The sequence below is a fragment of the Larimichthys crocea genome, chromosome III (assembly GCF_000972845.2).
Source record: "Larimichthys crocea isolate SSNF chromosome III, L_crocea_2.0, whole genome shotgun sequence".
In the NCBI taxonomy this organism is placed as follows: Eukaryota; Metazoa; Chordata; class Actinopteri; family Sciaenidae; genus Larimichthys; species Larimichthys crocea.
Window position 1 is genome coordinate 39,872,937 of NC_040013.1, and position 16,970 is coordinate 39,889,906.

Below are 16,970 nucleotides of genomic sequence, written 5' to 3' on the forward strand. Positions count from 1 at the left end.
TACACCCATTTTTTTTTTTTTTTTTTTTTTTTTCAAAACCTGGCACCTACGTCTCCCACAATGCAACTCCATTTCTGAAAGTTTGGTTAGAGATTCTGGTGTGTTATGCTAAAATCAGCCTGTGGAGGAAACACCAGAGAGAGATGAACAAATGAAAACGTTACTCCAATATTGTCTTTGATTATTCAACAGAACAAACATAAAATGAGGTTAAGAAGACAGTATGAGCATACAATACATACATAGTATATGAGAACATTATTGCAAAGAATACTAGAAGGTAAAGGTAAAAGCTAAAAGGGCAGACACAAACACACACAGTGGTTCAGAGTCTGGCAAAGAGTAATAAAAGTAACATATACAGTATACAGTTCCTGTCTTGCATCTGATGTGACAGGAAACATTTAAAATGATCACAAGACACTAAAGTTGAGTTGTTTCTCACCCTGACAAGCGAATCATCCCATAATGGGAATCTAACCCTTATCTTTAGCCTGAAGACTATCACAAGAACTCTCAGCAGCCAGGAAATTACCGCTACAGGTTTGAAAAGTTGCAATATAGTAAAATACAAAATACAATGCAGTCAAAGATTTGAAGCCTCTAGCCTCAAACACAGTGTTGGAGTGGACTACAGAGGTCTGCTAAACACTTCTTTATAACTCCACACCCCCAGATTTAATTAATTTTTTAAACATGTAGTCTTTAGTCCCAACCAACACCGATTCACTCAGTGACATTTATCACTTCAACTACTTCTGGAGCCACAAAAGATCTTTTTTTTTTCTTTTACATAAGCAGTAGTAAGTCACTCCCCAACACCTGCAAACAGACTTTGATGTGACATTGATCCCATGTCAATGAGATAAGTAAGGTTGTCTTTAACCTAGGAGAGCTTTATCTGAATACAAGGCAAATCTGATAGCCTCTCTCTACTGTACAAAATTTTAAAAACATGCCTACTAACACCTCCAAAGCTCACACGTTAAATGTAAAAGCTGTAACTACTCCTTGGCGGACACAGTGACTGTGCTGAGCTCTTGTTATCACAGTAAGGTTGCCAGGTTTTGCACCATCATTCCTGTATCTGCCAACTAGAGCTTTAGCCAACACGGCACTTTAAAGTGGTAAAGTGGTTGATCGTCAGGACATAGTTAGAACGAGTGGCTCCCCCCTTATTCAACAACAGTGTTTTTACATCATGTTTGTGTGAACAAAAAAAGATACATAATCCAATGGTACGCCTTTAGAGGTGTTGTTAGGCATATTTATTCGTTTTGGACAGAGCTAGGCTGGCCGTTGCCCTCTGTTTGTTGTTAATTCTTAATTAAATGTCTCTTATTGATAAATATTGCTTATTTTATATTGTATTATTACAGTATTTTGTACATTTTAGGTGTCTTTTATTCTATGGATCTGAAGATATGTTGCTTGCATCATTGTATGTATAAGTTATCAGTGAGCTAAGTAATTAATTGCTTAAGGTTTATGTGGTTCCTGAATTGTTGCAGCCTGTACCTTTGGCATGAGGATATTCTTTTCATATTGTCAGTCAGATCTATGAATGAAACATTATTTTCTCAAAAAATGCAATGCGGACAGAAACAGAAACAAACTGAGTCTGAGTCTCTATTGTAACTAGCTTTTAACATCAGTTTATTCAGCATCATTCACGTCCTGCATTGTTTTGATTGTGCTTGTCACTTCATGCAAATGCAGCCTGTTGTTTATTTTTCATTCCCCACAATGTTCAATATGCAGCAGTGAGCTTGTGTTTGCATGGGTGCCACCAGACGTCAATGCATTGACAAATTTTACCGGGGCGGAGCGGCTTTGTGCATTTTCAGGGTTGTTTATATAATTCTGGCAGCATTTCAATGAAATTTGACACCTGAAGGATGAGCTCTCTTTAGGTGTGGGACGAAGCCAGTAGTTAGTCAATCATGATGTTCAATCCTGTTGAACGACCAACCTCTCTGTTTGTCTTTCAGGCCAATAAACTTAGAACCAAGACCCTGCACAACACACTCAACCCTGTGTGGAGCGAGACCCTGACCTACTATGGCATCACCGACGAGGATATGGTCCGCAAAACACTCAGGTACTCTCTCTCTCTCTATGCCCTATAATGAAAAGAAATAATGAAAGAAGGAAAGAAAATAATGAAACGTAAAAAACTGAAAATGAAAAGGAAAGAATGAATTCATATGGAAAGAAAGTCAGGAAGAGAGCAAATGTAGTAAATAAACAAAGGTGAAGAGAAGGAAGGCATGCCCAAGAAAGAAAGAAAGAAAGAAAGAAAGAAAGAAAGAAAGAAAGAAAGAAAGAAAGAAAGAAAGAAAGAAAGAAGAAGAGAAAATAAGGAAATAGACCTCTCCTTGTTTTGATATTTTTTTCACCTTGGCTAGATCTGTTTTGAAAGGGTGTAGAAATGTTCCTGCAACAGTGATGTTGGACTCCAGAGGTAAATCACTCTATTACAGCCTCTGTTTGACAACATCCAGTTTAGCCAGAGATGATGATGTTATTTACCCTGTGTGTTTCTTTTCACTACAATTTATGGCACATGTTTGAAAGCCAGGGCGAACCTTAACATGTGATATCCCCGATTGGTATAGCAGCCAGGAAATCCTTTGTTTGTAATCTCCAAATAGCACTTTTGTTTGGGTCAGATAACTTCCTGTTTGTTGGTTATTTGTGTTTCACTACAACACCTGAGAATAGACTAAAGCCTGGAACAGAAATGTGTTCTTCCCGTGATAAATACGACACTGTTATGTAAAGAAGTGTTACTTCACTGTTCTTTGCTCCTTTATTTTTATCAAAGTGTTAACTCCGTGGTGGAAGTAGGTTATGTAATCATGTGCAGTCACTTTCGTAGCTACAGTACAGCATACTGTACATCCCAATGATAAGTGGGCTGTGTGTAGTGGAGGATTTTAGTTTGCTTAAGCTTTCTGTTTCCCCCTCCAAGCATCTAAGTATGTGTGTGTGTGGGCGGTGTGTGCCTGTACCTTAGCTGTGACTTCCTGTGAGTGCCAGAGGCTCATAATATCACCCAACAGTTTGTATGTTTGTTGTTTACAGAGAAAAACAGGCATTTTTAGGCAATGTCTCTCTCTGTCAACCAAAATATTTCAACAACTATTGGATGGATTACCATCAAATTTTGTGCAGACATTTATGAATTGCGCTGACTTGATTCTCTATCTTTCCTCTAGTGCCACCATAAGGTTGACACTGATTTTAAATAAAAAGAAGTATCAAATGGATTGAAGTTTTCTGCAGACATTCATTCATTTCATCTAGTGCCTTCACTGCCATGACATTATTTCCAGTCTTACCACTAGCTGCTGTGACTCTGTTTGATCAGCACCGCCTAGTTTAACTTTAAAACTAGGCGGTGTTGATCAAACAGAGTCACAATCAAGCAACAACCTCTGTGACTGTGAAGTGAAACCAACACAGAAGTACCAAAACTTGCAGTTCCTACACAACAAGTCAGTCTCTGTGTCCACATTAAAATGTCCAACTTCACAGCAGAAACAAACATGTTTTCAGCCTGGAACAAAAAAGAAGGTTTTTGATCTGATCCGTTCATGACAACTCTACTGAGCCTGAATTTCTTTTTAACTCACCCATTCAATCAAGGGTTAGAGTTATGCATAATTAACAGTGTGGCTGCTTTAGCTGACAGGTGAGTGTCGTTACATGTGGCATGTTTGAGAATCCAGGCTTCATTGAGCCTGTCTCAGTTCCACTTTTGCTCCACCTCTTTGCCCATTTTAGATTAGACAGGAAGATTAGGCAGGACTGCCAAGTTGGCAGCAGCCAGAGCCAGACCACACTCTGAGCTTCACAAAGGCTCTTCAGAAATCCGGGTCCATGTGGTTGCACAGACTCACTGAGAAGTTTTAGTCCAAATGGAATCACGACTTACAAAATGAACATCATGCTTTATGGAAGAAGACCTAAAACTAGCAACTGAGACTATAAATCCATGAGAAAACTGTTTACTGAGGCAATAAATCAAGAGACATTGATTTTGTCAAGGGTCATTTTCTCATAAGCTTACATACATTCTGATGTTTTTGTTGCAGTAATGGTTCTGCGCCCCACTGGTCATTAGAAAAAAAGCAAGTTTAAGACACTTCCATGTTGGATTTATTTTATAGACCCAGGCGCTCTATATATTATTTATACTGTCAATGGTAATACACCATCTGGGACAGTCAGGTCAATCAAACCTTGGAGTGAGAGTGATCTATATATTAATCACTGAACAGTATGTAGGTTCTATTAGATAGCACCTAGTGCATGAAACACCACTTGTTGTAAGCCTCTTATTGTTAGTTGGTTGTAATTAACTGAAAAAGCTGGTAGTGTTCTGTCTACAACACCAAAATGCATGTTCATCCATTCATAAATTATGAGCTTTATTGGATTAATGACTGAGAAATGTGCTCATGTAATCATCATGACATGTTTTCATCAACATATAATACAAATTTGATTGTATTGTTTTTAATGTCATTATTAATTCTTCAAACGTCAGAAGTCGTACGTACTGTATCTCACAGCTGGTGAAGTAATCACTGTAACCTTATCAACACTCTGTGAATATATTATGGTTATTTTGTGTAGCAGAGCAGGAAAAATATGACTATTGTTACTGCGTGGAGTACCATGACAACAATGAACGTCAGTAATATCTGCAACTTCTCAGAGATGAGAATCTATTCACATAACAGCGTCTTGATTAACCATTTTCCAGGAACAATACTGTGAAAAAGGCGTCCACAGTCCCACAGAACATTGTTCATTTCTTCTTGTAAATTGAAATTTGGATTCAGCACCACCTGGCCATGTAGCAGATAAGATATGTTTTTATCTGTTGAGTTTCACTGGGATTCTGATTACTCTGCATCCTCTACAATGCTAATACGTAATACTCATGCCATCGGGTCCACAAAGGCTGCATGTTTTCCTCCACATGGCGGATCATTATGCAGAGAAAAACACTTGAAACAGGCAGTGTTCCACTATGTGAGCCTGACGTAGACATGAGTGCGAATCATGTCACGTCAGAGCTGTGAGTGCTTCGAGGCTGCTCTCTGCATTTATGAAGACGTAGATCTACCTGAGAGCAACATGGTCCCACACCAATAATTGACATTCATTATAGATTTAATAAAATGGCAGAGAGGAATATATTCCTCCACTGGAGAGTAAAATTGAAGCTCAGCTGTACTGTATGTGTGTCTTTGTCCTTGTGGTTTAGAAATAGGAGTTGCCTTTCAGTTTACCGTCAATCACTATCTTTTGTTGGCAGTTACACTTTGTAATATAATGAGTCTTCTTTTTTACTGATCAAAGAATATGCTGGCAAACATGCGCTGATGTTTTCAAAAGGATGTTGTCTGCAAACAGGATGTTGGTTGTGTTTATGTGTTCGGTGGAAATAGATAATACAAATAAGTAAATAAGCCGACTGTACTGTGCACCGCGGCACAATTCAATTCAAGCTGGGCTAATTGAGTAAATAAGATGAGCACAGCGAAATATATTTGAGTTAAAGTCGTGATTGGGTTTCAAATGATTTAACCATGATCAGGAATAATGTAATTTTTCTATTTCTTCTCATTTTAGTGTAGTTTAGTTTTTTGATCCATACATGACTGATGCTTCCTAAAGCATAATTATCTCATTATTTTCTGTCACTGTCACAATACTTCTGATAACAAATCTTATGAAGTCCTTCACTGCAGAACTCTTAGGGCTTTTTGTTTCAGTGCTATGAGTCTCAGAGAGTCAGTGGGAGTAGTAGCTCTATAGTTAATTGAAGATTTTGGTAAGACTTGAATCCCTGTGATGCAGGATGATGGTTTTATGACTTTAAGCCTCTGCTCAGCAACAAAACCTTAACCTGAGCCTCACTTCATTCATCTCCTCCTCTGCCTGCTCTGTTATTTTCTCCACAGGATTTCGGTGTGTGATGAGGACAAATTTCGCCACAACGAGTTCATCGGGGAAACGCGAATCCCCCTCAAAAAGCTGAAGCCCAACCAAATCAAAAACTTCAACAACTGCCTGGAGAAACAGTTACCTGTAAGTCCAATGTGCCGCACAGCACTTTTAGATACTTTAAGCATGATTGGATGTATATTTAAAATGATCTTTTCAACAGTTATTACATTAAAGTCTGTGAAAAGGCAACTCTTTCAAAATAGATAAAATATGTTGGAAAATAGTTGCTAAAAATGTGAAAAGACCTTGAACGAGGAGTTAGAGGTTAAAACAGTTTTTCAGCAGTTTTCAGTCCAGGATTTTTTAGGCAGTCCTAACGGGTAGCTCGATGACACGCTGAGGACACCCCGAGCATACCCCTGCATCCAAAATAGCTGCTTGACTATTCCCACGAGTGGGCATGGCTTCAGCAGAAACACTGAGCAGGGCAATATGAATTCATATTTCCAATTCATAAAATATACAGAATATTTTATGAACTGGAAATATTAATTCTGTATCTTATACTCCTTGTTGCAGAGTCAAAAACAATCATGTTATATATTATATAAGGAGTTCACCCAATTAAAGAATGTGCTCTGTGTCTAGATTTATCAGGAAGTCACTAGATGGGCACAACTACTTGAGAACATGGGTAAAATAAAGATTACTACCATATTACTATTACTATTCAAGGACTTCATCACAGATTTCATCATGTATTACTTATGAGCCCTTCACTGAAGGGAAATAAGGAGCAGCAAGCCTCTGTCCTTAATGTGTATCTTCTCTATCAGTTAGTGCTATGTGACTGTCAGTAGAGTATATTATATATTATACAGTATATTATACATTCATCTTAATTAAATAACCCAGTAATGTGACCAGCAGTACAGGTAAAAATCCAATACTTAAATTGGTTTTATTGTCAAGAGACTGTTATAATAATGTTGACATAAAATAAAATAAATAAATTAGATGCTTGGAGGGGGAATAAATGGATATTTAATTAATGAAGATACGGATGCCCTTGTTTAACATGTTTTACCAGGTATAGTTCAGCTTGGTTTCTCATATCTCACTGGCTATATTCCTCAATTTTCTGATGCAATAGTCTTAAATAATTCTTCAGAGGGGTACTCTGCACTTTTTTAAATGTAGCTTAACACATTTAAATACCCATTAATACTAAATTCAGATACCATAAAATAACTAATCTCCAAATGAATTCTGCACATAAAACAGATAAAACATACATCCTAACACGGCACAGCAAAGTGTTCCATTGTTGGTAATTGCAAGACAAACACCAGTACAAACAACAGTATCAATAATTTACTTTTAACCACACAACAGATTATAGGACTGGGTTTTGAGCCCGTGAGTGGGTTTCAGGAGTGGATTATGTGTTGTGAGATCATATGAGTAGAGTGGAGTGTCATTGAACTGTGACTGAATATCCTTTTCAAATTGCCTACACAGTTTATGTTTTCAAAATAGGAAAAAAAAAGGACGTCTGTATTTGGAACATTGTATTTGGAAAGACACATTTCTGTTAGTCCGCTTTGTTGTCTATGTGGGAGTGTGAAATAGCATCCCAAAATGCAAAATATGCTTATGAATAACTGGTATTAAACAACCACGGTGCATTCACCATTTTAAGCACCATTTTAAGTCAACATTTATACAGTGTAAGTCCATGCTATACTTTCAAAATGCCTATATTTTAATATATGGTTAGAATTTGTCATACAGTGATTACAGAGTAATAGTGCCAGCAGAAACTACAGACTGGTATGCTCTACAGATTTTAAAGCCCCTTGAAGAATATTAATGATTTCTGATATTAGGCTGTATAAATAAAATTGACTTGCTTGATTTACCTCTGTACACCTTTGTGGTATAAATCAGAATAATGATGAAATGTCTGATGACCCTGATGAAGACACTAACTGAAAACAAAGTTGTCCTCCTGCCTATTCTTTGGAAAGAGTTGCCAATACCACTACTTGGACATAATTTATATCTAACAACAATATTCTCCTGACAAAATCATCATCAATGTGTTTTATTTATTTTGTAATGCACTACTGTCTTACTAAAAGTGTTGCTGGAGTTTGAACCTCCTCAGTTTTTTTTCCTTTCTCCATGCACCTTGAAAGTAGATGAAGTTGTGCAACAAATCCCAGGAGCAAAATACTCTGTGATGTGTTTGGATATTTACAACAGAGGCTGTCAGTCAAGTATATTCATAGCCTCCACCACAAAAAGCACATCCTGACAGTGGATTACATGATGCTTCTGGCTGAATCCATACCATCACCGTAACTAAATGCTAAATGATTTAGAAAATTGAAGGTATACCTGCATTAAACCACAGCTGCCCACAGTTTTCCAGCAGCTATATGCAGCACAGAGTGGATAGATGTACTTCCTTAGAGTAGATCTGGTAGCTCAGACCATCACAGCATGCAGTGGCTTTTAGAGCATATGTTTGTGTCAAACTCCATAGCTCAATTATTTTTAGGGTTGTCTGTTCTGTTACTTTGCTACTTTGCACCATCCTGTCATATGTTTCACTCTAGCAATAGAGTATAAAGCACAGTTTGGCAATTTTTACATAGAAATGTTTCAAGGAAAAGTGAAGCTATGGCCGTGGCTGGTTAGAGAGAAGGGAAGAGTTCAACACAGGAAGCTTTCTGCTCGGCTTGTTCTTGAAAAAGCAGATAAGCAGTTCTGTCTGAAAACAGGATGTTGGGCTGGGGAGAATAGAGCACCAACCATTCAATCATCTCATTCGGCCGCAAACAGTCTTATTGATGGTTTTGGCCTGACAGTGGAGCATTTTGAATGGCTTGTCCAGCTCATAAACAACTCAGCCAGTCAGTACACCAGTGGAATGGGCCTGTCACAGGTTGAAATGTGGTTAAAGAAATGCAGAACACTGTGTGTACCATTTTTAATTGAGTTATCTCCTTATCAGTAAATCAGCCAAATCACTTGGAACTGGGGATTTATAGTGCTGCTAAAGCATCAAACCAGCAAGATTGGGTCAGATTACTCGAAATGTTAATGAATAGGAATTACATAGGTAACATAATCCACTGGATTAATTCAAAATCAAACATTGAAAATATTGCACCTTATACTGAAGAAATGGATGCAGTCAGCCTTAAAAAACAGTATTTGTACAAACTACATGTGTACTGTGCTTATTCTACAACATGTGGGATGCTGGTTTCTTTTTTGTAACTTTTCGTTGCTGCTGATTTAATTAAAGGCCACATTTCTACTTGTTACAAAAGTGCTTTTCTTTGCAGATGACACCAACTTTGACTTTCCTGTTCACAACTGCACAGACGTTTCTGTGTTTATGTTTTGTATTTTTTAAGTTGAAGTGATGGAAAGGAACTAATCTAATTCCACATTTAGTATTATGGGCTGATTATGAAGAATCCATTATTACCAAACTCTGACCAGCACCCATGAATGAGCAGCGAAACCTGATGGGACCAGACTATTCAGGTTTACAGAGAAACAGACTCAAGGACATTAAAAATAGTGCCTCCATTGTCACCGTACATAGTTATCACCACAAGTTCACATGTGTATTGTGTATTGTATTTTGGTAATCTCCTGGTACCGAGACAGCTTTCGTCCTTACTAACATTGTGACCATTCACCCGTTTATATCTAATGGATCTGCCATACTCGACTCTGGATCTGCCCTTGGCGCTGGCAGCAGTACACAAGCAAGAGGGCTCAAGCATTGTAGGCAGCCAAATCTGGCAATGAGTCTTGGATCTGTGTCTTTGTGCAGTACATTTCTCTATTCCCTGAGCTCAGTTGGGCAATGAAAGACTTAACTGTAAGGATGACCACCAATTTTGGAATAGCATTTTGTCTCTTTATAGTGCATGAAATCCAATGTTTAAAAGCGGTTAATGTGTCTACCCTGGAAGCTGAAGTAATGATAATACTGTGCTGAATTGTTGGAGAGGGTGCACAAAAGATTATGGCCCATTAGTCGAGGGGCCTATGGATGAGAATCTTTAATCCAGAGCAGGGTATTTTGACAAGAAGTGAAACTGTGATCATATGGACACTCATGGTGTGCAGAGCAGATGTTCTGTTTCTGCCTGCGTGGCTCCCTCCATTAATTGCAATGGGAAGCCAGTGAGGGATCCAATTCTTCTCACTGCATAAACAATAGAGTTGAGCCGGATACTTGACTGAAACGAGTATCTGGTACGGAAACCACTTTTGCTGAGTACGAGTATCATACGAGTAATACGAGTCAATATCTGTGCTCGGATTAAATGAAAATCCTCATTGGGTAGTCACAGGGCCCCTCTCCTACACACATACAGATGTATTGTGTTGCTGTGTTCTGCTCTGCTTACTCACACACAGAACAGCTCTCTGTCTCAGTCACTCGTCAACGTCTTTTCCGTCAAAGTTTAGGGTTTCTTCAGCTTCAGGTTTGGTTTTACTTCGGTTTGTACTTACTTATTAATCAGTAGAGTTCTGGTAAACGTGGGTTTGTTCAGAGATGGTGCTTGGTAGAGTGTGATTCGTGTTGCGTCTCTGCCTGACGGACACACACGCTCTCGCTCTTTCTCTCTTTATCCCACTCCCTTTCTGTCTCTCTCTTACTCACTCATACACACACACTCACACACACACACCTGGTGTGGAAATAAATAAAAAAGAACTATAAAAATTAAAAAATCACACTGATCATAAAAAAAAGAAAAGTTAAAAAAGAAAATTATGTTGAGTATGAAAACTCTTGTTCATTACATTTTACTCCATAATTGCAACCGCATGTGTTGAATTCATTGTTGCAAACCTGTTCTGTAAATAGTTTGTTTGCTATTCCGAGTACGGATACGGATACAGCTAATTCGTATGGTTAACAGATACAGATACAGATAGAGATACAGATAATGCTTTACTCGCTCATCCCTAATAAACAATCAATAGAAAGTTCTCTGAATATTAAACCTGGAATGCTAAGTGAGCGTGGGTCCAATTTCCACTCACTTTTGTTGGTCTCCACCAACTTCTGGGGGAAATATCTGGCTGCTAAACGCTTCACTATGTTCACCAACTAGTTGTTAAATGTGTCTGTCTGCCGTAAGAGCTTTTGATGAGAGAGGGGAGAGTGAACCACAACAATAAAGTTGCGGGCCGTAAAACTAAAACAATGAGCTGAAAGGAGCCATAAATCTCCATTGTTAATATGAAACTATTGATTACGGCTGCTTTCAGTGCTCAGTGTAGACACTCCCCACTGCTAAGTGAAAAGAAGTGACTGGCATATTTAACAGAGGACATGACGCATGACTGTCTGTAGCCTCCCTGGGGAATTAGTGGGAGTTGGCAATAAGCAACTCCAACCACTTGAACCAATTTTCTGTGAATATTCATGGTCCACGGGGAAAAAAATCTGTCTTCACTGTCTTTCTGTCTATTAAAGGCTCTGAAAACCTCCATCAGCCTCTTAGCAGTGATGGAGGTTTAGATGAATATAATACATGAATACATGAAAAAAATGAAGGTTTTGAAACTTGTGTTTATGTTTTGTTTTGTTATTTGCTCAAGAAAGCAGCCTTCTAAGTACCTTTGCAAAGTTATATTGGTGAAAACCGGTGCACAATCCCCTAGATAAGGTCTGATTTCATAATAGCATGAAAATATTGTCAGTCTCAAAAATCCCATATCAGTCAGACTTTAATATCAGAAGATGTTTCCTTTTAACTTTAATTTTTACTTTAGACATAAATATTCAATATTTCAGAGACAAACCAGGATTGTGTTGCGTGTGCAGACTGAATGCCAGTGCCCTGTAAGCCAGGGTCTCTTCTCTTGCATCAGCACAATAGTCTGCGCCCCACTGTTCTCTGAAAGGTGTTGATCTGAGGGATCCTACTAGGACATTGGCAGGAGATGCATTTTGGCCCAGCTTCCTATTACACACATTTGCAGCCTTGTATCCTGAACTACCCACGCATTGTTACAAAGAGCTTTGCTAATGACATGTGGCACAGAAAAAGACCTGTGCTCCTTTAAGCATGTCATGGTTTCTCATTGTACTACTGCTTTAGTAAGAGGATAGACAAAGAGGGAAACACTTGTGGCAGGTAATTAAGATTTACCATTTTAAACTGTAGATTAAGAAACTGAAATTGATTAATGGCTCAGAAATCTGGACCACTCAAAAGAAAAAAAAATTATCCTAGGATATCACCTGAACTTTTGCCTGCTAATATCTCTGTTTCCCTGGTAACCCCTCAGGGACTGAGTAATGCCTGGAACCCAGTTGGAATAATACTGTATGCTGCTTTGTTGCCAGTATGTAGAGTTCAGAAAAAAACAATGAAACAAAGCAGAGAGCAACTGATGCAAATCTCAGTCGATCATTTAGCTCTGCATCTACATTCACTTAAAACAATGTTCGGACAGTCAAGTCGGAGGTGTCCGGTTATACTGTGCATTAAATTCAATTAATGGACATCCTCTAGCCAATCTTAATTCAGTTTTCCCCAAGGCAATGGTACAATTAGGTTGAAAATATTAGACAAACACTAATGCACAGCAGTGTGTTTGTTTATGTAAGTTGATTTAGTGTTTAAGCAGATTGATGGAAATAGGAAATGGAGTCTCATAGAAGCCGAGGAAAGAGAGCAGACCTTAGTCTAGTAGAGCAGAGGCCATATAGGTGCAGACAATTTTGTGTTTTTATTGGTGATTAATGATAGTAAATCAATAGAATCTGTGAGTTTGTCAGAGAAGGAGGGCTAGCCAGGCCATATGGTTGATCTGCAAGTGTGAAATAGAAACAAAGACACTGAGTGCTGTAAAGATGTCTGCACTTGTCAGGTATGCAGACCTTGATACCATCCAGGAAGACTGAGGTTTGCACTTCCACCCTCGCTTTCTGTTTTGATGCTCTTGTATTCCTGTCAGCCTCTTGGTGTGTCACAGACTTCCCAAAGTGCATCTTGTTAAAGGAGACAGAGAGGCAGAGACAACAGTGGGATGTCCTAAATGTGGATAAGCAGCAAAAGCAGAGACAGGACTAAATGGATTTGACAGTAAACCGAGGCGGCGGCTGAAACATGTTGGCGTGCCAGATGAAATGGAGTCCACAAGTCCAGTGAGACGTCTTCTAAAAGTCATCTGTGATTCATGTAGCGAGAGTCAGTTCCCTGGTGATATCTGATTAGCATCCTGCTGTGGACACTGTTGGACAGATTGTTGAGCACTGTCTCCAACTCACAGTACGAGACTGTGAGTTGGAGACACAAGTCTATGTCTGCAGAGACTTGTTTCTGACTGTTTTTCTTCTTTATACTGTGTGTGAATATTAATGATGTTTTGAGGCATCAGTGTCTGTGAATGTGTGAAACCACAACAGTTTTACAAAAAAACACTGCTTGAAGCTTGTTATGATTATTGTTCATGATTATTTGAAGCAGCAGCTGTCAGAAGGCCAAATCATAGCTGTTCATGTATGTAGGTTGATCATGTAGTGCGTTAAACAAGTGGCAATCTTCATGGCTTGCAAATGAAGCCAATGCAGAAGTGCCAAAACCTTCAGTGTCTTCTATTTGAGGCTGGCTACAGAAGTGAGCCAATCTCTCTAATCCCCCATGTTAAAATGCCCAACTTCACAGCTAGATAAACATGTTTACAACCTGGTACAAAATCGGTTTTGGTCTTTATGCCTAATTTCCCGATTCATGACAATTGTACTGAGGGTTAATTGTTATATAACTCAATTATATTATGGCTTAATTATGCATCATTTTAGGGACATGGCCACTTTGAGTGGCAGTTAGGTGCTTTGCCCATGCTAGTCATTGCCCATTTTTAGGTGAGGATCCAGCAGAGTTGGGAGAGCAGAGTTTTTACAGTGGCTCTTCAGAAACCTATGGGTGACATCATGGTGACTGTGTACTGTGGGTTTTTAGAGCCTTTTTACTAAAAACCAATCTGCCTAATGCAGCTTTAAACCACATTATGAGAGCTGTGAGAGTGAACCAAAGGAGTGATCTGTGGGCTGTTCAGCTAAGCAAGATAAAACTCAGTAAAAAAAAATTCTGTAAATCCAAAGGGAGCTGCAGATTCAGGCGATATTACTCTGTAGGTCAAGTATGTGCACCTCCTTTTGTACATCATTATTAATAAAATAACAAACAATGTGTAAAACTTTCACAGAGCCTAAAAAAGCTATTTGTTTGCACATGACATCACTCAGGGTTATGACTAGAGTCAAAGCAAGACCAAGCAAGAGGGGCGAACTGGGAGAAACACTGCTGTGCAGCAAATCAGGAAGCAAGAAAAGTGTTTGGGGTCATACATCTGGTTTGATCCGGTATCCACTTCTGAATAGGAATGTGGTCTATGAATGCTACACATTGGCTAAATGTTTTCCTTTGCCCACTGTGTGTCTACAACACATGACACCACTGATGCAGATAATGGGCACAGTCAGAATTACTTTGATAAATTACATAAAACTTTATTTAAAAAAACAAAACCTAAACCCAACCTAAAAACAAAACCCTTAAGCTACTATAGACATACATGCAAGAAGTAAATAGACACCTTTATTCAAATTCAAATTAAAGATGTCTATTTACTTCTTGCATGTCTGTGTATATGCAACAAAAGGGTGGGACGCAACATATTGGATTTTTGGTCAGGTCCAGATCAGTTGGGGTTTGGCCAGTGTGGTGGTAGCGACATGGGGGATACCATGGTCAGTAATTTTAAAATCTTAAACTTGTGGACTAGTCCATGCAGTACAACAGGAAGATGTTATCACTAAAGGATTCATTCATTGTAACTTTGATATACGGGTCATTATTATATTGTTATATATTATAGTCCTGCAAAATTACATACAATATTACTTATATCATGGTCACTTTACCTTTGCTATAATTTTTATATTATGATACCTCTACCATACAATATTCCATTTTATTGTATTATACCAGGGTAATTTACTTTTCAACATTATTTATATCATGGTTACTACTCTTACAATCTTATTTATTATATGGTCACTTACATTGCAATATTTTCATACCATGGTCACTTTACCTTACAATTCTTTTTATATCATGCCACTTTATCTGAAGTACTTGTTTTGCACATTGTCTGTTGTTTGCCAGTTGTTTGTTTGTTTTTGTTTATTGTGTAGGTTACAAGATACTTCTGTCTGTTCATAATGTTGTTGCCATTTTTTCTACTTAATTTCTGTAGTGTTTAGTACACTTTTCTTTTTGCTGCTGTCATAAGTAAATTTCCCCACTGTGGGATGAATAAAATCTAATCTAATCTAATTTGGTCAAAAAAACAAAGTCGTTTAAACTACTTTTTCTAGAACTATATATATATATATATGTCTCCTAAGTTTCATTTTATAGCTTAGTGTGAGTGTGAAGAAATTGGCACTTTGTCATAAAGAGAAGTTGAATGAGACAGAAAAAAAAACTAATGAACATCCATTTGAAATGGTACAAACCAAACCGAATAAACTCACAGTCCCAATGCCCGCATTTCCACTGGTCAGTGCACTTTCAAGTAGCTCTGATAAGTTTGAAGTTGTTAAGCCTGCCAATTTCTCTGCTGATATAGAGGGTCTTGTACTTAGAATAAATGTGCTGATGCACAAAAAACCCAATGCATATTTCTGCAATCAGCAACTGTGGGAGTGTTGGTGGGTAAATTGCATTTCTAATTCATTGGTCATAGTGGGGAAAAACAAAGCTCAGATAGCTTCTAGAGGCCTGGGCTGCATTTCTTTAAAAAGTCAAATGCTGAGATGTATGTATTTTTCTCTCTGAAGAGCTTAAAGTCCTCTGCAAATTACTTAAAGTATTAGAACAAAAGACAATCTACCAATATAATAACATATGATGTCTGTTAACTGCTCTTCACCACTAACCATTAAGCAAGAACCGACTGAGCCATCAAACTGAGCTGATTGATGGTTGATTGGATGGTTGATTTCAGGCAGAGATAATGGACCCATATGTCAAGGCTGGAGGTAGAACTGCAAGCTTGAAGATCTTCAGAATATAATGAATGAATGAGCTGATGAATGATCCACTATTCAAGTGTTCAACCACCCATCCAATCAATCAGCTAATCAGTCATATCATAGGCCACGCTATTGAAATAACATAGTTTCAACTCTAGAGATGAAAATCTAAATGTAGGAATTTTACTGTTCAGTCACTTTTAACTTATCAGTGTGAAGTAACTGTTGATTGCACAGCGTCATAGCCAAAGAACAATGATACCATTCATAGGTTCCCAAGCCTCGCTTTCATTAAGTAATTCCATCTGCCACCAGGTACAATATTATAAGAGTTGATTTACGAGACTTCTATACAGACTAAATGAATGACCAAACGTGTGCTTTTTCTCCTAATATCTTCCTCTAATATTAAAGATACTCGTCCCTCCACCCTAATGTCAAAACCTGCTGTAGTTACTTATTATTATTACGCAATGCACGTAATTTTAATAGCTTTTGCCTTTTCCCTAATTCAATATAAAATTGTGACAATGTCAGTTTAAAGGAACAATATGTAACCTTACTTCTAACAGTGATATTTATGCAGTCCAATTCAAAACACTGGAGAGTCATCTCCTTTAAGCAACAGTAATGTGGTCATCTTGTTTTTGGCAACTTTTGAGAATTTAGAGCTAAATGTCACTGTGACCCAGTAAGTCCTCCATATGGACTCTGTGGCTCACTTACCCCGGGAAAGTAGCCTTTATCTGGCAGTAAGAACCGAGCAGGTCCCGCTGTTTATTGATGATGATTATATGACATGATTTCGATACTTGAATTCAAAGACTTCATAACTAAAATTTTAAAAGAAAAAATATATTGACTAGTGTTGTTGTCAAGAAGCTCATATTTCTGTTGAGCATGC

The 16,970-nt window shown here is 38.1% G+C and overlaps 1 protein-coding gene across 1 annotated transcript in view; it reads left to right on the forward strand.

Annotated features, from left to right (window-relative positions):
- doc2b (double C2-like domains, beta) overlaps positions 1–16,970 on the forward strand; it is a 123,099-nt gene that overhangs the window by 90,483 nt on the left and 15,646 nt on the right. The window contains exons 4-5 of the mRNA XM_010737214.3: positions 1,992–2,101; positions 5,982–6,108. Of these exons, the coding sequence (XP_010735516.1) occupies positions 1,992–2,101; positions 5,982–6,108 (237 nt within the window). The remainder of the gene's footprint in view (positions 1–1,991; positions 2,102–5,981; positions 6,109–16,970) is intronic.